The sequence below is a fragment of the Colias eurytheme genome, chromosome 20 (assembly GCF_061535395.1).
Source record: "Colias eurytheme isolate Ceu_HAF_F1 chromosome 20, ilColEury1 Martin Lab GWU primary, whole genome shotgun sequence".
Lineage (NCBI taxonomy): Eukaryota > Metazoa > Arthropoda > Insecta > Lepidoptera > Pieridae > Colias > Colias eurytheme.
In genome coordinates this window covers 5852265-5876516 of record NC_142999.1, presented here as the reverse complement: position 1 = coordinate 5876516, position 24252 = coordinate 5852265, and the positions used below count along the sequence as shown (strand labels likewise).

Genomic DNA, 24252 nt, shown 5'->3' with positions numbered 1-24252 from the left:
ATACTATAGGCTGTTTTGATAACACTTCTCCTGTACAGATAATTAAATATAATGAGACAGTTCGACAAGAATGGCATGTGTGGCATATTGGTGGCATACGGTTTTTGACAACATGATTGAGAATACTTGATATTTGATAATTTAATAATGTCAATGTCACCTTGTAAATTGTGTGACGAGTTGGGGAAAAGATTTAAATTTTTGTGATTTGGAAGTTTTCTAATGTTTATATAGTTTTGTAAAACCTGTTACCATAAAGAGTATAACAGATAATTAATGCATGATTAAATAAAAACTTCACAGTTAAGTTTGTATGACATGTTTTGATAAAAATTATTTATTTACACTAAGTAAATAGTAAATATCCATAAATGTCATGGTTTGCGGACATAGCTGGCAAGGCTGAGACCCTGCTTAACAATTTGGATGAACAGACTGGTGCTGTTTTGGGAAATAATGGTGGTGTTGTTAAATCAAAAAGACATGATCCCGTACCATTTCCTGAACCCTCTTTGGGGCAGAGGAGACGTCCAATACCGAAGTATCTTAAGCGAAACAGTATGGAAACTAAATCAAATCTTAGTCCAACAAGAAAGCTGTCACCTACCAATCACCAACCACGATCCTCGATCAAAGGCAGCCTTGATAATGTGAGGGTAAATCAGGAGCGGCGCAAGAGATCGCCACCAAAAAAGCTACCGCAATACTCGTTACACAACTGTCCTAAAACTTTAGTTAATGATTTTGATAATTTTGGATTAAAGCAAAGGAGTAAGTTGAGGATCTCACATTTATATGTGTTACTGTTTTTAAATAATATATTTTTTTTATCACTTGTTCACTGTGATAATTTGTGTGCCAATAACCACATTGGATTGCCACAGACATTGCTGTATGGCATTATAATATTACATTTTCTTGAGAATTTCTCTTCATCACACAATTTCTTATCTTGATGACACAAATTAAAACTAAATATCATATAATTTATGTAATTATACATGTTCAGATATAACTTAAATCTAGAAAATAAATCTTAGTACCTAGTTTATTAGGTGATAGTTGATACCACCGATTGGTACAATAACATACAACAAGTAACAATTTTAAGATGAACCACAGTTCTTGCATCAATGGATTATTTTATATGTAAGGATCAATTTAAGTTAACATGGCACATTTTAATTTTCTTTCAGGATTCAGTTTACCCACAGATTTGGAGATTATTAATAATGAAAACCTAACATATGACATGCAAACTTTAGAAGTAGAAAATGCCATGTTAAAAAATGAACTCAATGTTATGAATAGAGAGGTCTCTGATTTGATGGAGAGATTAAGAAAAACTGAAGATGGTAAGATTTTTATAAGAAAATCTATTATACTGTATAATAGATTTTCTTAGAAGCAATATATTATATGGGAGATATAAATAGTTTAATCTAATTAAGGGAATTGAGGCGATGTAGGTAACATAAGATTTAAAAAATAATTCACAATGTGTTTAGTAAAAAAAATGCACAAAAAATTTTTACACACCTCAGTATCTGTTTATAAAATTGTTTATAACATACAAGAGGAAAGTAAAATATTATCGTACTTTACAGAAGTAATAAAGACGCAAGCTGCTTTAGAAGCAACAGAAAAGGTTAATCACAGATTAAGTCTAGACAAAGAAGGTTTATTGGTTCAATTGGACGATGTCAGAAATAAAATAGAAGAAGTTAGCGTAGTTGAAATCTCTCAGTACAGAACACAAAAACAGGAAATGGAGAATGAAATTCAAAAGTTAAATATGAAAAATAATGACTTGGAAAACATGTGAGTATCTTAATTAATGCGGTTTGAAAATTCTACTGAAAACTGCTCTGAAATCTACATTTATGGGATAATAAAACAAAATTTCTAATACTGAAGTAAAAAAAAACAGTATACTATTCTACTGATTTTGATGTTAGATACTACAACTTTATTTTTATAGCGTAGCATACATAATAACAAAAACAATCTTATCCTATTATTTTGTTTACAGAAAAGAAAGCTAAACTTAATAAAATTTAATGAGAATCATCCTTTATTTGGTTTCAGGATTTCAAACTTAACACAAGAATTGAATAACAATACTTCCATACAGAACAGACTTGACAACGATTTACGACATGCTCAATCGCAAATTTCGGAACTAGAAAGTGATTTAGAGAAACGAAACCAAGAGTGTGAACGAATAGAAAAAGAATGGGAATCTTATAAATTGCGAGTTAAGAATATGTTGGTGTCTAAAGACGGTGAAATTAAAGCGCTAAGGGAAGGAAAAAATATGACTGAAGAAACGAAACATCTGATTGAACAGATAGACGCCTTAAAGTAAGTTAGAAATGCTCTTAGGCATCCTATATGATTGTTTCGGAATTGTAAACTGTGGAAAAATTGTAATTACTTGTAAACAGACTATTCAATATACTATTTTTGATGCATCATATTTGTGTAACCATGCTAGCAATTGTGATTGAAATGTTTATAATCCATTGAAGAGTTCTTTAAATTTTAAATGTATATTACTAGCGTTAACTATTTACACACAAAAGCAACCGTCATATAGTTAAATGGCGTGTGGCGGTACACAACTGTATGATTTACATAAAATTTCAAACTACATACCTACTTTTAGACCTTATTCTGATTGTACAGTTTGTAGTGCCCTGTGCCATAAGACCAATTTAAAAATAGCTAGCTTTTCGCCGGCCGTTTTGCGCGCTTTGTCTAAAATCTCATAAATTATATACTAAACCTACCTCTCATCATAACCTCAACCATCAAAATCTGTTGCACAATTTTTAAATTCTAAGCACACAGATGGCAGAAAGCGTGTTTGTTTTATACTAAATAGTGATAAAATTATAATTTAAATCTTCTAGAGAAGAACGTGACGACCTTACCCAAAGTATATCACGTATTAAAACCGAGTGTAGCGAAATAAAACAACAGATGTCGCTACTTGAGTCTCGGCACACAAACGCAGAGAGAGTTGTCGTGGCGCTACGGGACGCACTGAAGGAGGAACGGGCCGCTAGGAACAAGGCTGAAGCGCAGGCTAGTGGTTTGGGAAAGGTATGTGTTTGGTGATATGATTTAATTTATTTTATAGTATATTTATTTTATAATATACATTATGATATTTTGTAAATAAGAAAAAAAATCGATTGAAAAACAATTCAATTGGTTGCCTTTTTGGTTGTTAGTGGAATCCATACTAATATTATAAATGCGAAAGTAACTCTGTCTGTCTGTCTGTTACTCAATCACGCCTTAACTACTGAACCAATTTGCATGAAATTTGGTATAGAGATATTTTGATACCCGAGAAAGGACATAGGATAGGTTTTATCCCGGAAATCCTACGGGAACGGGTTTTTCTTTGAAAACGCGGGCGAAACCGCGGGCGGAAAGCTAGTCATAAATAATTAAGAATGAATGTGATCAATATAGAATATGTATTATATTTACGTCAGACTATCGGTCTGCTTGTTTCAACACCTATATTTATTGAAACATAGACTATAGACTCGTCCATTCCTATCAACATTCTATTTCATACCATTTTTTACAGGAGCTGCAAGCTGTACAACTACAAAGCAATCAAACAATAGCTAATCTTCGAAGTGCATTGCACAAAAAAGACGAAGAAATTAATAATCTAAAAGAGATCAGTTCTCAAACGTCAGACTCAAGCGCATTGAATGTCGGAGACTATGACGTCATGCATTCCATAGACAACGAAAAGATTCAATATTTGACGCAGACATTGATACAAAAACAAGGGAAAATAGACTCGTTGCTAGCTGATAATAATATACTGAAGATACAGTTAAATAAATTAGATGTGAGTATATTTAACTTTATTTTTGCGATAAAAACTATAGATATCAAATCTATGTTAAAACATGTTTTTAAAGATAACTTTGTTATCATAAATCTGTATTTTTTTTTAATATTTCTTTGATTATAGATTTTTAAAGAATAGAAAAAATTCGATCACGAGGCGGGACTCGAACCCGCATCCTTCGCGCCATTCCGGGGCGGATGCCTTACCAACTCAGCCACTCGTGACCCGCCAGAGCAGTCGAATTTATTCTATTCTTTCAGTTTTATGTGTCTGAAGGGACACACCGCGCGCCATCTATTGAGATGATTAACAACCATTTCAACCAATATGAAGCACTTTTCAGTGAATACAATATTGTAACGATGGAACACGACCTTTTTTTGTTGAATTTATATTTTTGGTTTTATGGCATTCAAATGCTTTATAAATATAGATTTTTAAAGATTTCTTTGATTGTTACGATAGATATATACATACAGCGGTGGACGTTTAATTAGAAACAGGTAACACGATGAAGTAGTCATCAAGTTTATTTAACATTTGTGTATAGAAGTATTAGAGATTAAGCATTATTTCATATGTAATAGAACACCCGTTTATCTAGTTTTATAATAAATTGCTTAATTTTAATCAAACGTTAGCTTAAATTAATAAAATCAAACAACTTTAGGTGAAGTCTGATTTCCGCGTATTTTCAGTCTGGACAACAAATTAGAAACAGCATGTTTCGAGTGTTCTAAAGTCAAAACCTATTAAAATGCCGTCAATATTTTTTTCATCTATAAATATTTGCACCGTTTTTTAAACATTCTATCTAAAAGTTTCTGAAAATTAATTTACTTTGCAGCAAAAATGGGTAAAAGTAAGATTCGTGACCCATCAACAAGAAAAATAATTTTAAGTTTACATTTTGACAAAAACTGGAGTTACAGGAAAATTGCAAATCATTTAGAGTGTTCGATAAAAAGATATTCAATGTTACAGTCTATTTCAATAAGCATGGTAGTTCTGATCAAGTGTCTAGAAAAGCTGGACCATGAAAAATCACTGCTCGCGAGGATAGGCAAATGATTCTTTTGGCAAAAATGGATCCATTTAAAAGCTCAAATTCTATTATAAAATTAGTTTTTTCCGAAGATGAACCACGCCATGTGTCGATGAGATCGGTTTTCGGGTGGTAAGTCGAGGCAAAATTGTTTGTGAGAGACGCCAGGAAAGTACAGCTTCTTATTAGGCAGGGAACGACGATTTGCATTTACTAAGAGATATTGTTTGAGAACAGTCCGCCAGTGAAAAAGTTTTATTTTGGGACGAAACAAATTAATTTAATCAATTCTGATGGCAAAAGATACGCGCGTCGTCCAGTTAACCATACCTTAGATAATAAATTAAAAACAGTTAAGCAAGGCGGAGGAAACATTATAGTATGGGGTTGTTTTTAGATTGTTATAATCTTTATAGACAACAACGGCTTTACAACGTCGTGGCTCAGATTGTAAGAGATTTTCACACGTTTGCAAAAACATATTTCCTAATAGAATTGGAACCTTTAAATGGATCTATCTTTGCGAAAAGAATAATTTACCTATCCTCGCGAGCAGTAGTTTTTCATGGTCAAGCTTTTCTAGGCACTTAATCAGAAGTACCATGCTCTTTGAAATAAACTATAGCATTGAATATCTTTTTATCTAACACTCTAAATGATTTGCAATTTTCCTGTAACTCCAGTTTTTGTCAAAATGTAAACTTAAAATTATTTTTCTTGTTGATGGGTCACGAATCTTACTTTTACCCATTTTTGCTGCAAAGTAAATTAATTTTCAGAAACTTTTAGATAGAATGTTTAAAAAACGGTGCAAATATTTATAGATGAAAAAAATATTGACGGCATTTTAATAGGTTTTGACTTTAGAAAACTCGAAACATGCTGTTTCTAATTTGTTGTCCAGACTGAAAATACGCGGAAATCAGACTTCACCTAAAGTTGTTTGATTTTATTAATTTAAGCTAACGTTTGATTAAAATTAAGCAATTTATTATAAAACTAGATAAACGGGTGTTCTATTACATATGAAATAATGCTTAATCTCTAATACTTCTATACACAAATGTTAAATAAACTTGATGACTACTTCATCGTGTTACCTGTTTCTAATTAAACGTCCACCACTGTACATATTACATCTGTATAGTCGGTTATCAACCCTATTCTAAAGTTAAAGTTGTTGGTTGTTCTATCTATGAAACGAACACCACTATACAAACACGACTAAGTTAATATTATACAAACACTTCAAATAAATCTTTATATTTTTAAGGACACATGTTTTTTTAATAACAATGAAATATTCGGTTTTTAAGAAATCCTTTCGTTAAAAAATATATAATACTCAAAGAACATTTTTCTTATAGACTAAATATAAGAACGAGATAGCATCACAACGAGCTAATTCACACAGCGTCATACATTTGAACGATGACACCCGACGAGCTCGTAACTATTCGCCGTCGTCATTGTCAAAATTATCAGTACGGATTGGAGTAATGATAAAAAGATACCCGATTTTTAGATTATTCATCTTCTTTTATATGGTAAGTTATTTTTGTTTTTTTTGAATTTCAAAAATAGCTTTAGGTTATGAAGCAGATGGGGAGGAGACATTGCTTGTATATTTAAACAAAATTACTAATTATACCTTCAGTATTTTAATATGTATGATAAAGGTTATACAATTTGGCTTCCGCTCTGGCCAAAATATGTTAAAAGGTATATAAGCACTCATGTATTGGAGTGTATACCGGCCACATATTATGTATTCCAGTATAGATTTTTTGGCACAAATCAAAGAATTTGCCGAAATCGCTTGCCACGCATCCACGGGTTTGTGTACGGTCTAACGTATCATCATCATCAGCCCATATACATATTATTATGTTCCCACTGCTAGGACACGGGCCCCCCTTAAGGGATTAGGCTATAAATCATAATCCTTGGTCAAGTGTTTCATGTCGTCGAGCCTTTTAACCGACTTCAAAACAAAGGAGGTTATCAATTCGGCTGGTATATTTTCGAGAGAAAAGATTTTAGAGTTTCGAGCAGTGGTGATGTTATAAGATGCGCAGATAAATTGAAAAATAAATTAATTACCTGCGCGATTGCCTAGTCTCGAACCCCTGACTTATCGATTTTGAAGTCCGAGGTCCTTACCGCTGCTTTTTTTTGTGAATGAATATGCTATCACTCAGTTCTTTCTTCTCGAAACTAATAAAATATCTTAAAAAACTTTTCGCAAATAGTTAGATACTAAATTATTTATTTTTTTACAGATTGGTCTTCATTTCTGGGTTCTTACCGTTCTACTCACGAGTACTCCTGAAAATTATATAAGACCAACTAAATCATGATTGTACGTAAAATATATTCATTTTATATAGATTAATTGTTCATAGTTGTGACTGTGATTAAAATCAAAATATGGAATAGAAGGATTATTAGTTAAAATCTAGAGGTATGTACTATAGACTACAAGCCCGCATAGGACAAAAATATGGGTCAAATGAACCACCAGGGGATATACCTAGAACGATAGCAGAGCAAAAAATAATAAGATTCATCACTATGCCGTCACTTGTAAGCTGTCCAACTGAGTGCAGATGAGAATTGAAAAGTACAGGTAGACTCGGTAAATTTTGGTCATATATTTTTGTACGGCATTCTTAACCATCGATAGATCCATTAAAAATAATAAGAAACCGCTCAGTGCCGTACAAAAATGGTGGTCCACCAAGTCGGAATTTTTATTTAATTTCCGAGAGTTACCGGGGGTAAATTTGGTCATTTGACCATGTACGGCATCTGTGTCATACTATTGCTATACTGCTTTTAATCCATTATTCCGCAACGCCGTACAAAAATCATGGGGACAAGGGGAAAAAATCGAGAGTTGTAATCCCCTCTCTTTCCCCACTCCAGGGGGTCATTTGACACAACACGAAATAAATTTATTTTTAAAGTATTTTATGCATATATAATAAATTTATTTCGTGTTGTGTCAAATGACCCCCTGGAGTGGGGAAAGAGAGGGGATTGCAACTCTCGATTTTTTCCCCTTGTCCCCATGATTTTTGTACGGCGTTGCGGGATAATGGATTAAAAGCAGTATAGCAATAGTATGACACAGATGCCGTACATGGTCAAATGACCAAATTTACCCCCGGTAACTCTCGGAAATTAAATAAAAATTCCGACTTGGTGGACCACCATTTTTGTACGGCACTGAGCGGTTTCTTATTATTTTTAATGGATCTATCGATGGTTAAGAATGCCGTACAAAAATATATGACCAAAATTTACCGAGTCTACCTGTACTTTTCAATTCTCATCTGCACTCAGTTGGACAGCTTACAAGTGACGGCATAGTGATGAATCTTATTATTTTTTGCTCTGCTATCGTTCTAGGTATATCCCCTGGTGGTTCATTTGACCCATATTTTTGTCCTATGCGGGCTTGTAGTCTACTACAAAAATAACCTTTAATGTTGCCATCTCAAAAAAAAAATCACTTGTAAAAAATTGAAATATTGACGTCTTCCTAATGAGGCAATATATTATATAATTAATATATTATTTAAAGTAGTTATTGTCATGTTTAACATATTAGAGAATAAAAAATGAAAATTTATTGGTTTAATACTAAAAAAAAAACTTTCCAGTAATTATTGTACTTGTTAAAGTACCTTTATCTGTACCTGCATATTAATATTATATTGTGTATGTTTTTATTATAATCTTTTACGTTTTTAAGACAAGAATTATTGTTAATATACCAATACCTTTTGCCACAATAAAACTTAAAATTCCTACTGTGTACAATATTTTTGTAATTATTATTGATTTCAAAACTGCCTCTTAATTATTTCAGATATATTTAAATTATTGCATAATTTTATTGAATCTTACATGTTATATTATGCATCGCATGGTTGGAAATTTTTCTTTGTAAATTAAAATTTACAGTAGGTATTGAAATGGTTGTAAATAAATTCTTGGTTAATATTTTAAATTTAATGAAATACTGTCTAGACTCTAGTGTATATAATAATTATTTGATATGTAAATGGAATGTAATATTTGTTAAAATACATTATATTTTCAAAAAAGATTTTTATTTTAACAGTAAACATATCTTTTTTATAAACTTAATGGGTTTTTTCGTAAATAATTATGAATGATGATCTATGGCTATTTATTGTGATGCAAAATAAAACACTTCTTCTGTTTCTTATTAAGTTCTTGATAGAGTAAATTAATAAATCATGATAAAAGGTCATGTTAATTAACAATCATTTTAATTGTGTGTTTTATATTTTTGTCATATTTAAATAACTACAATGTTCTGGTTTATCCCACATCAATCAAAATTCTTGACGACTTTCTAGCCTGTAATGACTAATATAAACAAATTATTATTAATAAATATTATTTATCACAGTACTCTGTATCTTAAGGAAAATGCATTATTTATTGTTTTTTTATATTCTTCGGGCTTCGCCCCGTCTCTCATTGGGATTCAGAAGCGGGACTTTCCTTTGTTTGTAGTGAAGATTTGCTATCAGGATATTGTATATGAATAAAAAGAATATTTAAGAAAATTTACAATAAAAAAGGTATGATGATATGTAAAATAATGAAATAATAACGCTGTTTTCAAGATCACGTTCAAAACGAAATACCAGGTATGCTTCTGGCAATCTTTTTAAAATTTTAAATGGTTTCGTAAGGCACAAGACCTGTTATTAGTTTTCTTATCTTTAGATTAATTAACGATTAGATCCGCTTGAAATTACTAATTTTATAATTTATAATTAAAGGGCTGGACAATGGATAGTGAAGAAAGGATAAAGGTAAAGTGATAATGAGATGCTCTATTAAAATTATTGAAAAATTCAAATACATAGGTACTTTTTACAAATTTATAATTTTTTTTTGAGTTTTACGTTCGCGCCATAGGAATGTAAAATCCATTAAATTATAATTTATCTAACTCGTGGGATAGGTAGGTAACTACCCAAACTATAAAAAATTGTGATTTTTTCACAAAATCTTTCTCGTTAAGTAAACAGTCTTTACAACTTTACGGTGACATTATCTGCATATTATTGTTTACAATATTTCTATCTGTTAAAGGTGGCATCATGGAATATCCTAATGAGAAGTAGCATGTAGCTACATAATTACTTAGTTCTTTTTTTCATCAATCAGTCATCAAAATCGGTTCACCCAGTCGAAAGTTTTGAGGGAACAAACAAAAGAGTATCTACCTACCTCCTCCTTATTGCGTACACTCGGAGTCGATCACCATCTCTAGTGTTAAAATGAAATTAGCAAGTGTGGTGTCCCTACCTAATTTCAACGCGTAGGTAATTCCATGCTTGTATGATCCGGTTCTGCATATGTGCAAAATTAATTTGACCACAATATATTTAAGTAACAAATCCTTCGCTTAATTAAAACAGAATTTTGAGTATGTATATTATATGGATCGGTTTTACATGAAGATTAACTTTTACACCTTGTTTATGACAGGAATTCTCATCAATCAAGTTTTTGTTAATCGTTACACGTTCGCAGCGTCATATATTCGATAGGTATTTTATGTGAGAAATAATTTAGATAATAATGCTATCATCACGATGAACCGGTCTCGGACCTCAGACCTTCCAATATCATTATTCAGTGTCGGATTGTACTCCGTCCACATCACACGCATTTAATAACAAACAATGTACACAAACAAATAAATTTATGTGAGTTGACCATAAATAAAACTAATGTTTTGATTGTGACCGCGACTTCCTAGCTATCACCGGTTTAATTACCTTGCGTCAGAAGATTTTTTCTGCGATACAACTATTTTAATTTTCCTTGTCCATAAACAAGTGTCAAGATGAGATTACTTCTAGTGATATTTTTAGGTAAGTAAGTTTCGTTAATATTATGTTCTCCAACAGGTTATAAGCTTTTCATTGTGGGTATCAAAAAACGTATTTTGTGCGACCTTCAATTTAATATTGTGATTAATATACACTAACACTTGGTTGTCATCGAGGATAACACAATAAAATCTCTTAATTTTAAGTACAAACAAGTATATTTTTAGATGACATTGAATTAAACACTAGGCAGGTACTTACCCAGAAGATCCTGAACGGGTTAAACAAACACCAGTTTGTCAAATTATTCTTTAATCAATAATTTAAGTAAATATACGTGTATGTACTTACGCAGGATTTTTTTATAATAAATAAATATATAAGTTAGGTAAGCTTACATCATTGAAAATTGACGAGCCGTGGCACAGTATTTTTTTGACCCTTCTTTTGCGACAGCCTAATTTTATTGAATGAATGTATGGATATATACATGACAAACGCAAGAGTAAAACTCCCATGAAGCTCACTATCATACTTTTCGAAAAAATTCAATCTGAATAAAAAGTACCGGTATTTTATATAATTCAATTTTAATTTTTTATTAATTTTTCTACCATTATAACACATTTTTTTGCATTGCGAGCGTCAAGGCTAGCCATAGGGCCAATTTTCGATCCATTCGGGGAAGAGCTGTGACTTCGCAATTTCGAGATAATCGCATAAATAACAAAATTTCATTTCTTTTTTTGTGACTGAACTTTTAAGAATAGGCAAATTATTTTTACTTCAAAACATAGTTATATGTATGGACTACTTCCACAAAAAAAACCGATCGCGAAAAGAGCGGGATTCGCGAGATATTAATTTCTGAAAAAGTACCGGTTCTTTAACGATTTTTTGTATAAAATCCTAAATCACACTTTATCAATATTTTTATTTCATACTTTCATATAAAGGTAAGTAGGTACCCCAATTACTATTTCTTTTCTTTATTTATATACTTATACCACATTATACTATGAAGAGGATTACATAAATTTGTAAGTTTCCTTGTTTGTAAAATTATTAAAATAAACTTGACCTTGGATTTGGCAGGAAAAAATATGTAGCTAAGGGAGTGAAATGAAATGTGAAAATGTCTAAACTAAAAATACGTCATTTTCATTTGTTAGAATGAGTGAACTGTCTTCAATTTCAGTACAATATGATTCTTCTTCGTTGTGTTCATCTTCTTCTTCATTAAATTGAAATGGTTTCAACATTTCGATAACAGCAGAGGGCAAAGGCAATTTTTTCATACTGTTTTGGCGCATACTCAAACGTGTATTCGATATAACTGGATCGGACGATTCCAATGCCCTATGAAATAAGTCTTCCATTGTGTGTTTTCTGTCGTCTTTTCGGCTGTGATGTTCGCGGTCATATCGCCAATATTTATTTCTGGACTCTCCAGCTTGTTCGGATAAAACACCTACGGGCAGTACCGAGTTTTCTATAATTTCTTGGCCGTGAATAAGGATTTTGTGCATTGTCGTCGTCATGGGGTGCCAGTTGTAATTAGCTACATATTTTTTGGCTAAATTTCTGCAAAAAATTCCGAACTTCGTTGAGTCTACCGGTAGACCGCAGTTAATTGCCACTAAAATTACGTGTATGTCATCTACAAGCCATCTACTTATTCCTAATATGTCTGCAAATATGCCGCGACTTTCCTCATTAGCGAAAACTCTTCGAGCAGTATTTCCGTCATTAGTTGTTCCAGAGTTCGGACGTACAACATCTACTAGTATACCCAGACGATCCCGTATTTGCGCCTGAATTGTTTTTTTTCGGTCTTCAGTAATTATGCCCGCAGGTGACAACTTTGAGACTCGCCACTGTCTTACTCGGGGGTCATTTTTGTATCCCAAGTGGAGTAAGAACTCTAGAAATCTTATAAATGCATGAAGAGGGCTCAGACCATTTTTTATAGCTTCTTTATTAATTTGTGTAGAGAACGCCAAATCCAGGTCATTGAATTTAGTTGCTGTCAACCCGCAAATTGGACACCTTAGTTGAGAAAAGGTATTGTTGATGATATTGTACACCTTGCCATCTATTATACTTAATGTAAGATTACAAATAGTTTTTACTATGAAGCCTTTTGATGTGGCTGCTGCGATAGGGGACAAATTTTTTAATTGTTGTTCAACGTACTGTTTTTCTCTGAGAATAAGAGACTTTGACTCTTTTCTATATTGAATATGTAGAGGCCTGCAAGAGCGATATGATTGAGGTGTTGGATTTACCCAGAGAATTTGACTGCTGCACGTTTCCATGACCTTTAATGGTACGAAGGTTGTGGCAAATATAGTATTTTCATCATACAAAGGATCTTGGGGTGCCTTCTGCTTATATAATGATTGGCCTGTGCTGCCGTCAAAGCCCCAAGAGCCTTCAAATTTACAAGACAATTCGTCCAAATCCATTCGTTCGCAATACGCATTAATGACATCATCACAGAGACTTACAATTCTTTTAAATGTGTGTGCAAGCAGACCTTGTAGCGAAACAGAAGCTTCAACTTCATTTGCCAAGACTCCATCCTCTGGGTAACACTCCAGTTTTGCTTTTGCTACAAGTCTGTACGGTGGAAAAGCTTTAAAACCTCTTTTATTTAAATCTTGTTGTAAAAATTTATATGTTTCGACACTATATTTTCGGTCAATAAGTATACCAAGCGCTTCTTCTGGAGAGTATGGATTACTGTACTGATTTATTTTTGCCAACACTTCAGTTGATTTATTTGCAGACTCCAAACATATCTTTATCACAGCTTCTAAGTCATGGGCACTTTTTTTGCTTAGTTTTTTGTTGTCATGAGATTTAATGACTTTAGTAAATGATGAAATCAGTTTTGCTGATGGTTCATTCTGAATCAATAATTCTAGTGATTTTTGTTTTCTAAGTTGCGTTCGTTTATGAAGTTTTGCATATTCTTCATCTTTATTACAACAGGCAATTTCACGCAAGACCAAGCGATGAGGATCGGGAACTATTGGGTGTTCATCGGCTACCTCAGATGGCACGTCCAAAACCATAGGCGATACATCCAAGACGGCAGGTGGTACATTCACAACCTCAGAAGGTTTCGAAATGACATCTTGAGGAAGATCATTTATAAAAGGCTTATTCAACCAAGCGTTATTTTTTTTTCGAAATTGTGACAAAATTCTGTTGCTATCGTTATATCTTTTCTCAACTTTGTTGATAAAACGGTTTATAGCAATGTTAAAATTTTTCTCCTGTGGTTCTGAAAGGGGTGTATTTAATATAGTTGCAAAAATCGATTTTACAAAAATATTCCTTTCCGATTTGGATAAGTCAAACGGTTTTCCATAGCGACCATGGAGTTTTTTACTCTCTTGATCCAGATATATGTATATATCATATCGAGTTAGTGTATGGCAGCCTGTTTCTACATCTAGCCTGTATGAGGCCACCTCCGAAGGATAAGAGGTTCCAGCTACAGCGTTATCCATAGCCTTTACGTATACAAAACTGTATGAATGGCAGTGAAAGTATTTAATCAAATAAAATAATTGGATTAAAGAAATTAAAAAACAAAGTAAAAAAGAAAAGTCAAAAATCAACAACCAATAAATGGCTTTACAAAACGAAATAGAAGATTTAATTAGGGTTTTGACCCACAACCAACCAACTGAAACGGTTGGACCGATAAAACCAACCGATTTTTCGTTTAAAGCGGATAAAACGCTAATTCAACCAACCTTACTTTTCAAACTACCAACTTTACTTTTTTTTACTTATTTCTCCAAACCAATTAACCCAACTCATGGAAATCAGCTTACATCTTATATGTAACTAACAAAACATTTCAATAGCGCGATTCAGCGCGCAAAAGCGCCCTCTAGTCTGGATTGCGAAAACTCCACACACCCCGATAATGTCAACTAATAAGTTGAAATAAATAGTCGTAATCTTGATATCTAGTGCCTAGAGAAAGCAATTTCAATTGATGGATGAGTTGAATAAAAAAAATTTGAACTATTTATTTTTATTTATCTAATTAAATGTCATCCGACCAAACAAATAGAGAATTTATTGAAAGTCTTTTAAAGCAAAAACATTTTTATTATAACACCTTATGTCGCGATAAACTCTAAATAACATCAATAAAAAAATAATTAAGATTAATTTGTAAATGATGTAATTTTACTGCATAAAGAAATTTTGTTTAATTTTAACTCAATTTTTTTTATAACTTTTTTATTTTTTATATTTTGTTATAGACACTTCAATTTACTAACAATATGTCTCATCAAATTTTCTGTAGTATTCCGTCATCTGAGAAACGCAACTCTATATAAGTTCAATTTATATTGTGGATTTTATACAAAAAATTCGTTAAAGAACCGGTACTTTTTCAGAAATTAATATCTCGCGAATCCCGCTCTTTTCGCGATCGGTTTTTTTTGTGGAAGTAGTCCATACATATAACTATGTTTTGAAGTAAAAATAATTTGCCTATTCTTAAAAGTTCAGTCACAAAAAAAGAAATGAAATTTTGTTATTTATGCGATTATCTCGAAATTGCGAAGTCACAGCTCTTCCCCGAATGGATCGAAAATTGGCCCTATGGCTAGCCTTGACGCTCGCAATGCAAAAAAATGTGTTATAATGGTAGAAAAATTAATAAAAAATTAAAATTGAATTATATAAAATACCGGTACTTTTTATTCAGATTGAATTTTTTCGAAAAGTATGATAGTGAGCTTCATGGGAGTTTTACTCTTGCGTTTGTCATGTATATATCCATACATTCATTCAATAAAATTAGGCTGTCGCAAAAGAAGGGTCAAAAAAATACTGTGCGTGGGATTCCCAAACGCGAATGCTACGTAGGTACAAAATATTATTTCTTTAACGTTGGAACCTTGGATGCCTTTGAGCTATTATTATCAAACTGCAAATTGAATATACATTATATTGTAAGAGCTTTAACGTTAATAACAGTTAGATATTAGTTAAAAATCAGTAGGTATTCTCTGTCTACATATTTGATAAACTTAAATATATTTAAGTTTATCAAAGTTAATGATTATATAAGATCCAGATATATAAGATCTCTTTTAAAATGCTAGAACTATTTATAATTTTTTGGACTTTTTATGGGATTCAAGAAGTTGAAGTTTATAAACAGCCTAATAATTCCGTTACTAACGGAATAGGCAATTTTAATCCGTCAGTCCTCGGATCACAGACAATAGAAAATCTATCTCGGCCCGGTCGGGCCGAGACAGTCGGTGGTCAATGGGTTAAAATAATAATGAGCCTCCTTAATTTCGCCATCTGTCTTAACTCTTAACTCTTAGAGCAGCTCTCAGACAGAAAGATATATACGGACAATGAAATAGGTACATATAAAAAAAAACATACGGATAAATAAATTCTCATATTATGTGCATGATAAAAACATATTGTGAAAAAGCTACCTGTCATGTCGATGTATTTACCTAATTAGAATATCCAATATTGACATATGGGTCTTTCCGACTTAAGTTTACGAGAATTATTTAAAATATGGGATCGTATAAACAATTTATGAGTAATGGATAACCCCCTGGCCTAAAAATTCTTTTACGCACAATATTTATTAATATTATTATGATATCACAAATAATTAAATACTTACACTTATTATACCTATTACAACATACTTTTGTAATAGGTAGGTATATCATATTTACACTTTACAGTTCCTTCATTATTCATATCTAGGGGAATTCAGATTATTTATATTCAACCGCAATTTGTTATTAGATGTGTAGACCATTAAAAATTTATTTTCAAGTTTTAATTGCATTTAAAATCTTAATATTACATCTTCATAGATGTATAGATATTTGTACTGGTCATAGAATACTTAGGTACGGTCTAGTTTTAGTTTTCGTTGAATTAATTTTAGAAGTAAGTAGGTGGTAGGTCGATAAATCAAGAATACAAATATATATCTAACATGAAAAATTGGCCTCAGATATTAAACAATTACCTATTGTCGACATCAGAAGTCAGTCAAAGTATCATTTTTTACTATACAATATAAATTCTGTAGTGTTTCTGTAATTATTATCTAATAGATACCTCTATAAATAGTATTTCTTTGAATGGCGATATCGTAGAATTATTGAATCATTTACTTAATGGACGTAGATTAATTGTTAAGTAACTTGAAGAACTTCCAATTATAACTGCATAATACCGTTACATATGGAATATCCTGATTCTTGACCCGGTTTAAAAGGGGGACAAAATTATCTTATTCTGCCAGGTTATAAATCGTGTTTGTAATACGATGAATTATTTCATTTTTTAAGGCACCCTGCGATAGCCAAATTGTGCAGGTAAATGTAGGTGCTTTGCTAAATTAAAGGGCGTAGTTATTATTTTTTTTTTGTAATCCCTTATATCATAGCTGGTGGAGAATAATGTACTTACGTAATAAAAAATAGCTCATGTATTTTTCATGGGCTTTTTAACTTTATAGTTCAGTTTCTCTAAATAAAAAAAAATCTTTTTCCAGTTCCGTGTGTACTATGCGGTACAAATTATACAATTACTCAGGATCTGTTGGAGGAAGTGTTTGGGAAGCCTCAAAGTATCCTTGCAGCAGCCCCACCCTCATCAATACTGCTACAGGACAGCGCGAGCGTTAACTCAACCATTGATCTAGGCGATCTGGACTCTATCGATGTTTATACACCTTCTGTTGCCGATTATGACAGATTTGACTGGACCCTCACTAAGGTATGACAAATATTTGTGTTAAAAATGTAAAGGGGAAAATTTTGTCTGTGCATTTTTACCAAAAACCTCCAAAACAACTGGAACAACTCCGAAATTTTCGAAAATTCAATATTGTGATGTTTATAATATCTCCGGAGTTGACAAAAAAGCTATGGAACGGACAGTAGTGAATCAATTGTAAATATTCTTATGAGTACTTAAGGATCCGTTGTAAAAATGCCAAGTACATGTCTTCCGCATTCTTTTTTGAGGTCACATGAAATAAGCACTCATCAATAAAGATGTCACTTTGCGGTTTTTATACGACTTCGCAAAACAAATGAAGAAGCCATGCGTTCATGCGTTTGATGCACAGTGATGTGAACCTATAAATTACGAGGATGTTTTATTGAGGATATTTTAAAGAACCCTCAATATTATATCCTAATTAGTAGCAAATATAAATTTTTAATCTAACATCCATACTAATATTATAAATGCGAAAGTAACTCTGTCTGTCTGTTACTCAATCACGCCTTAACTACTGAACCAATTTGCACGAAATTTGGTATAGAGATATTTTGATACCCGCGAAGGACATAGGATAGGTTTTATCCCGGAAATCCTACGGGAACGGGTTTTTCTTTGAAAACGCGGGCGAAGCCGCGGGCGGAAAGCTAGTTGTCTATATAAAATCATGTTTAGTCTCATATTTATTTAGTCATAAACATTTTATTACTTATCTTCATAAAGACTACTGTTTTTATTTTATTAGTACCTACTTAGCATAGTTAAGTTAAACTTTGTCATTAGGTTGCTGCGAGTTTTGTTTTTTTCTAAGAATTTTATATTTTGTATGCTGTATCTAATAGTTACCTATCTATTCATGTTTTGTATTGTTAAATGATATGATACAATGATGATACCCTAGTTTCAAAAACATTTATAATCAAAAATAGTTATATCAATAACTCCTAGAGTTGTGTCTAGTATATTTATTTCCATAGGTACCTAATAAGAATACAATATAAAACATAATCAATGAAATATTTTTTAGCGTGTAGCCGGGACCTCCAATGAGAACTTCCTGATCTCACCTCTGGGTCTCAAACTTGCGCTAGCCATATTAACGGAGGCTGCATCTGGACAAACTCAGGCCGAAATTGCATCAGTGCTTGGTTTGGATTTGGACTACAAAACAGTTAGACAAAAGTTTGCCGCCATTCTCGACTCTTTAAAGGTAAGCTTTTGAATTATGGCGATGAAATAGATAATATTATTTATAAGTCAGCAGTATTATAAAGTAACAAGATAATCTCAGGAACTACTATAATCGAATTGTAACAGTTTTTTTTGGAGGGAATTTTTAAGGGTTCAAAATCACACTACAATCAATAGAAGACCGACCATTGATGTAAATTATTGTAATAGGAAGAAATATTTTTTGTTGTGATCAAACGACATAATTAAAATTTGTTGACGAAAAATTGCTACCTTAAAGGATTTATTCACATTGCATTTATATCGCTTAGTTTTTATTACTTTTTAATATAACAATATTCAAGGATAAAGATCCTGGTCGTAATAAAATTATAGATTTATTTATGTTTATATGCGAATTTAATTATTTATGGCCATGGTTTCGATTTGGGTTAATATGTTGAGAACACTGTTAAATGCATAAATTTAATATGTATTATTAATAGTATTTTAATTGCAGTGACGTCATGACATCGTCGTTTCTAATTATTTCCCTATACATAATTAGATATTTATTGTTTTAATAGCGCCATAACTACCAGAATTACATAATGTTGATTTTCAAACTACGTTTGAACAGCAATAAACAGTACCTGTAAATTGTCTTACCAACTCTGAAGTTTTTAATAATTAATTATCCAAATAATTTTTTCAAAAGGATAATTTTTTTTTTTACAGACTAAGTCATCACAGTACATCCTAGATTTAGGTAGCAGAATATACGTAGGCGCATCTGTACAGCCCAGACAAAGGTTTTCAGCCATTGCCCAACAGTTTTATAAGACTGAAATTACTACATTGGACTTCAGTCATCCGATAATAGCTGCACAGAAGATTAACGAATGGGTGAACACTACCACACAAGGAAGGATTCCTAATTTGGTTGATATAGGTTCGTTTATGTACTCTCTTCTACTACTCTACTCTTACAATTTTTAAATTTTAATGAAAAACAATGCACGGCATAGTTATAAGAGACTACCAAACTGCTCATGTTTATGTTATAAGATCTATTTAAGCTTTGACTAACTGCTGAGTAAATTAGGGTTTTAAACGATTCCGTAAAAATGGATAAACAAAAGAAGCTCTAACGATAACAATAAATTCATAGCTATCTTTTAGTGTCAATTACCATCTAAAGATTTACCATCGACGCTTATTGTACTGATTTCTTAACAACTAATTATCAAGGTCTGTAAATACCATTAAGAGTCATCACGCCCACTAATGTTTTGTGTTTTTCGACTCACATAGTGTGTTACTTCATTTTCCTTATGTAAATCTGTACTTAGCTGTGTCTATAACTACTAAAATAAAACAGTGACGTGATGGGTTATATTTAAAAGTGTGTCGATTTTTGAAGGGAAACTTCTTGAAGCGCATTGAGAGTAAAATTTCAAGGTCACGTCATGGCAATACCGTCACTTCATGGAATAAGGCGACGATTTTGGTATCTTTGAATCTTGCCAAAGAAGTTTCACTTCTGACACGTGTGCGCGGAACACACGCCATTTGTATCCTGCAAATATCTGCCTTCCACGTATAAAGAGTAAAGCTGTTATTTAGGGCTACATAATTTCATGATTACTACACTCGTATTAAAAAAATTGGTTATCTGTAAAGTCGGTTTACTGGCGATAGTTGAACGTGACAACGTCCGATTGTGCTTCTTTGTCGCTCATTCCGCGCTCTCGCTCGCACTTCAAGCTTTACATGGAACGCCTCAGAGCGAGGTAACGCCGCATGAGTCATGTTTTTTCGTGCGTGCAGCCGGCTCTATCGAATTATAAGACGTTGTCACGTCAAAAAAATACCGCTCATAAAGACCTTTATTCATTATTTCGTTATTAATATAAAACGTTTATATTTTCCCCTTCAGATGACGTAGAAGGCGTGGTAGCCCTTGTGTTAAACACGCTATTCTTCAAGGGTACTTGGTTGCATCAATTTACGCCCAATGATACGCATTTGGACAACTTCTATTTGAATGCAACGACTAAGAAACCTGTAGAGTTCATGCATGTGAAGAATAAGTTCTATTATACAGAGTCTTTGAAGTACAATGCGAAGATTTTGAGGATGCCTTATCTGGTAAGTATCTTATTTTATATGAGAAAAATACACATTAGTGAATTTGTAAATTTCAAAACTTTCCTAACTATAATAATTATGTTTATTTTTTGCTTATAACCAATTTGTTAAAATGCCTGATTTGGTTCTGATCTTTGTGATCATCAGAATAGTAAATGAAAGTTAAATCGACCAGAGGATTGCACTCTGGCAAAAGGTCTTTTTGCAATAAGATGATCTCTTATTCCATGTAATTTGAAATATTTGTATCTATTCCATGTATTTGGAAATTATTATTTGCATTTAATACCAACCCTGACATACGAGTCCTGGTAGTCGGGCCCAATATAGGTAATCAGAATTATGTACTTAAAGATATCTTTTAACTTAAATTAAAATTCTTTTATAGGGTAACAAATTCGCCATGTACATCATAGTTCCCAACTCCTTGACGGGTCTGCCAATAATTTTCAACGATATTAGTGGACTAAGGGCGGAATTATCTCATCTCAAGGAACATCTAGTTGATGTCAGCTTACCCAAGTTCCAATTTGAATATACGTCAGTATTGGATGGAGTACTTCAAGAGGTGAGTTTAAAATATTCAAAAGAGGATCACTATGAAAATGTGTTAAAAAAAACTAGGTTAGGTAATTGTTAGCGTAGCATAGAAATTGAACTTTACGAGTGATTCGATATGCGATATAATAATTATATTACGATGACCCGTTTTAAGACGTGGTAATGTGAAGACAATACATTTTTAAAGAGTTCAATTTAATCGTTATTCTGGCTGATATTGCGCTTGCGTTTTATTTTATAGAAGCCTGTAAAGAAAGGCTTTGGTCTGATTATAGTAAAATATTATATTTCTCTGATCCATTTTCTTTAAGAATCACTAGTTGGTAATCAGAAGTCTGTTCTGGGAAATTAAGATTGTTTTATATAATATGTATTATAGGTAGTTGCCTAATATATCAAACGATTTTAATATCGCATTATCTACTCGGTAGCTGTTAGGTAAAAAGATTTAGTTGCAATTTGAATGTTTATTCTAATGTTTCAATGTTGGTTTGAATTTAACACAATATATTGACCTTTATTAATATTTAATGAATAATGGATAACAAATTCGTGCAATAAATAACACGTCTTTTCCTTTAGGTACTTTGTTTACGTAAAATCGATTATTCACACCAATTTTCCTTCTAAGACCTCCTTGAATATTGGTTTGCATTATTTCTTGGGTATTCCCGATATAGGTACTATGTAGATTAAGTTGAACCATAAGCTTCAATTAATAGATTGCATGCTGTCTGCATATCTATATCTATGTTTTAATAGTTTACCTATATAATTCCTTATAACTCTTGATCATTACGGCTTCAAAAAATCAGGAAGTTCTATTTCTTACTGTATTTTTTATATAAAATGTACATAGATTTATCCGACAACTATGTACAACTGATTATAAAAACATCCATGCATCATTGTTATTTGGACCCTTAACTTCTGAGATACCTACACCAAAAATAGAAAATTGTATGATTTACGGTCCTTAGCAACCGTTAATAAAATATGAAATAAGATTTGTATAAAAATAAGTTATGTAATGTTACCAAATATCTAAATCAATTAAGCCATAGTATTGCAACCGTGATGTACCTACCTCTTAATATCTACGATATTACATTTGGAAACAGTTCTATGATGCATTTTTTTAAATAGATATGTGATTGTTTTTTCTAGCTTGGAATCAGACAAGCGTTCGAAGACACAGCGTCTTTCCCAGGAATAGCAAGAGGACAAACTTTAAAACAAAGAATGAAAATATCTAAGGTTCTGCAAAGATCTGGTATTGAAGTCAACGAGCTTGGAAGTGTGGCTTATTCAGCTACCGGTAAGTTTTAACATTTTGTTACATTTTTTAAATTGTAACACATTTGCCGTAAAGATAAAAATATTTTTAGTGAAACAGAAGATTAAATGTAAATAAAATGATACAGTTCGATTAAAAAAATTAAGATTGAAAAAGGTGTTTCAATTTATATGTCAATAATTTTATTGCATTCGAACTGCACATTATATTTTCCATTGAAGATAAAATATTGTTGTGGTGGTCCTATCTAATTAGGAAAAACGTTTCCATTACGCGTATATGAATTTCATTATTTTTTAACCGACTTCAAAAAAAAGGAGGAGGTTATCAATTCGGCCGGTATGTTTTTTTTTTTTTTTTTTTTTTTTTTATGTATGTACACCGATTACTCCGTGGTTTCTGAACCGATTTACGTGATTCTTTTTTTGTTCGATGCGGGATGGTGTCGAATTGGTCCCATAAAAATTTTATTCGGATAGGCCCAGTAGTTTTTATTTTATGAGCATTTTTGTCTGTATTTGTAAATGTTGCAAGTGCAAGTTTGAAGTCGGTTGTTTTTAACGCAGTTATTGACTTGTAACATAAACATATGACTATCTACATACAATTATTTATATTCAGCCTTATCCGTCTAAATTCAGTTATTCAAGAGTGATAAAATAGCGATATTTATAAATAATGATACTAAATACAATGTTTCTTTCAGAAATTTCGCTCGTGAACAAATTCGGTGAAGGAGACGAGCCAACCGCCGAATTATTTGCAAACAAACCGTTCATGTTCTTTATCCAAGACGAGCCAACAACACAGCTGCTTTTCACTGGACGAGTATCCGATCCCACACTCGTTGATGGCGCTTTAAAGAAACACTAGGAATAAATATTAGTGAAACTATTTGAGACTTTTATTTTTAATTTAAGATAGTAAATTAAGCATTGAATCAATGAAGCTGCAGCATAGTTTATTGTCGCATCTTTTTTTATTAGGATAAACAAAAGCATTGAATCAATGAACCTGCAGAGTAGGTTTTCGTCGTTTTTTTAAAATGTCCCACAGACCGTTAAATTGAGCAATTAGATAATATACAATAACAGTATGGTGTTTTTGAGAGATATTTACATACCTAGGTCTTTGCATAGATAGAAAGTTACAGAAGGCAGCGGTCAAAAAGCGATAGTTGCTTTAGGTATTTTTTATAAGAATAGAAGACAATTTTTTTTAAATAAATAGTGAAGTTTAATATCAAAAAGAGCATAAGTACCTAACAATAGGCTAAAAATTTTGTCAGAACTTATAAAGCGACTTGGCGCCACTAAATAAATTCAATCTTAGTTATCACTTTTTATAAGACAAATCGTATAATTAATGACTCACTTGTATTATTTCCCGCTGTTGAGTGTTGACGTAATTTGAGTAATCATATCGAACCGGTTCATCTCTT

At 32.1% G+C, this 24252-nt stretch overlaps 3 protein-coding genes and 1 non-coding gene across 4 annotated transcripts in view; 3 read left to right on the top strand and 1 right to left on the bottom strand.

The window, feature by feature from the left end:
• Positions 1 to 24252, top strand: part of Spn100A (Serpin 100A) — a 98670-nt gene that overhangs the window by 53272 nt on the left and 21146 nt on the right. The window lies entirely within an intron of this gene.
• On the top strand, positions 110 to 7387 carry LOC149899696 (uncharacterized). The gene is made up of 8 exons (XM_090113942.1): positions 110 to 771; positions 1197 to 1355; positions 1608 to 1821; positions 2089 to 2364; positions 2916 to 3108; positions 3608 to 3880; positions 6296 to 6475; positions 7211 to 7387. The coding sequence occupies exons 1-8, from the start codon at positions 372 to 374 to the stop codon at positions 7286 to 7288; spliced, it is 1773 nt and encodes a 590-aa protein (XP_089970068.1). The 5' UTR covers positions 110 to 371; the 3' UTR covers positions 7289 to 7387.
• Positions 4032 to 4107, bottom strand: TRNAS-GGA (transfer RNA serine (anticodon GGA)). The gene has a single exon. It is a non-coding gene; the product is annotated as a tRNA-Ser (tRNA).
• Positions 10613 to 23702, top strand: LOC149899695 (serine protease inhibitor 27A-like). Its single transcript, XM_090113868.1, has 8 exons — positions 10613 to 10858; positions 17400 to 17623; positions 18660 to 18842; positions 19541 to 19754; positions 20742 to 20953; positions 21342 to 21521; positions 22682 to 22832; positions 23518 to 23702. The coding sequence occupies exons 1-8, from the start codon at positions 10831 to 10833 to the stop codon at positions 23682 to 23684; spliced, it is 1359 nt and encodes a 452-aa protein (XP_089969994.1). The 5' UTR covers positions 10613 to 10830; the 3' UTR covers positions 23685 to 23702.

Excerpts from the sequence above, each read along its gene's own strand:
- LOC149899696 (XM_090113942.1), top strand. The coding sequence starts at position 372 with ATGTCATGGTTTGCGGACATAGCTGGCAAGGCTGAGACCCTGCTTAAC. Across the intron at positions 1,822-2,088 it reads AATAATGACTTGGAAAACAT|GATTTCAAACTTAACACAAG; the intron begins GTGAGTATCTTA and ends ATTTGGTTTCAG. Across the intron at positions 6,476-7,210 it reads TATTCATCTTCTTTTATATG|ATTGGTCTTCATTTCTGGGT; the intron begins GTAAGTTATTTT and ends ATTTTTTTACAG.
- LOC149899695 (XM_090113868.1), top strand. The coding sequence starts at position 10,831 with ATGAGATTACTTCTAGTGATATTTTTAG. Across the intron at positions 20,954-21,341 it reads TTTTGAGGATGCCTTATCTG|GGTAACAAATTCGCCATGTA; the intron begins GTAAGTATCTTA and ends ATTCTTTTATAG. Across the intron at positions 21,522-22,681 it reads TGGATGGAGTACTTCAAGAG|CTTGGAATCAGACAAGCGTT; the intron begins GTGAGTTTAAAA and ends TGTTTTTTCTAG.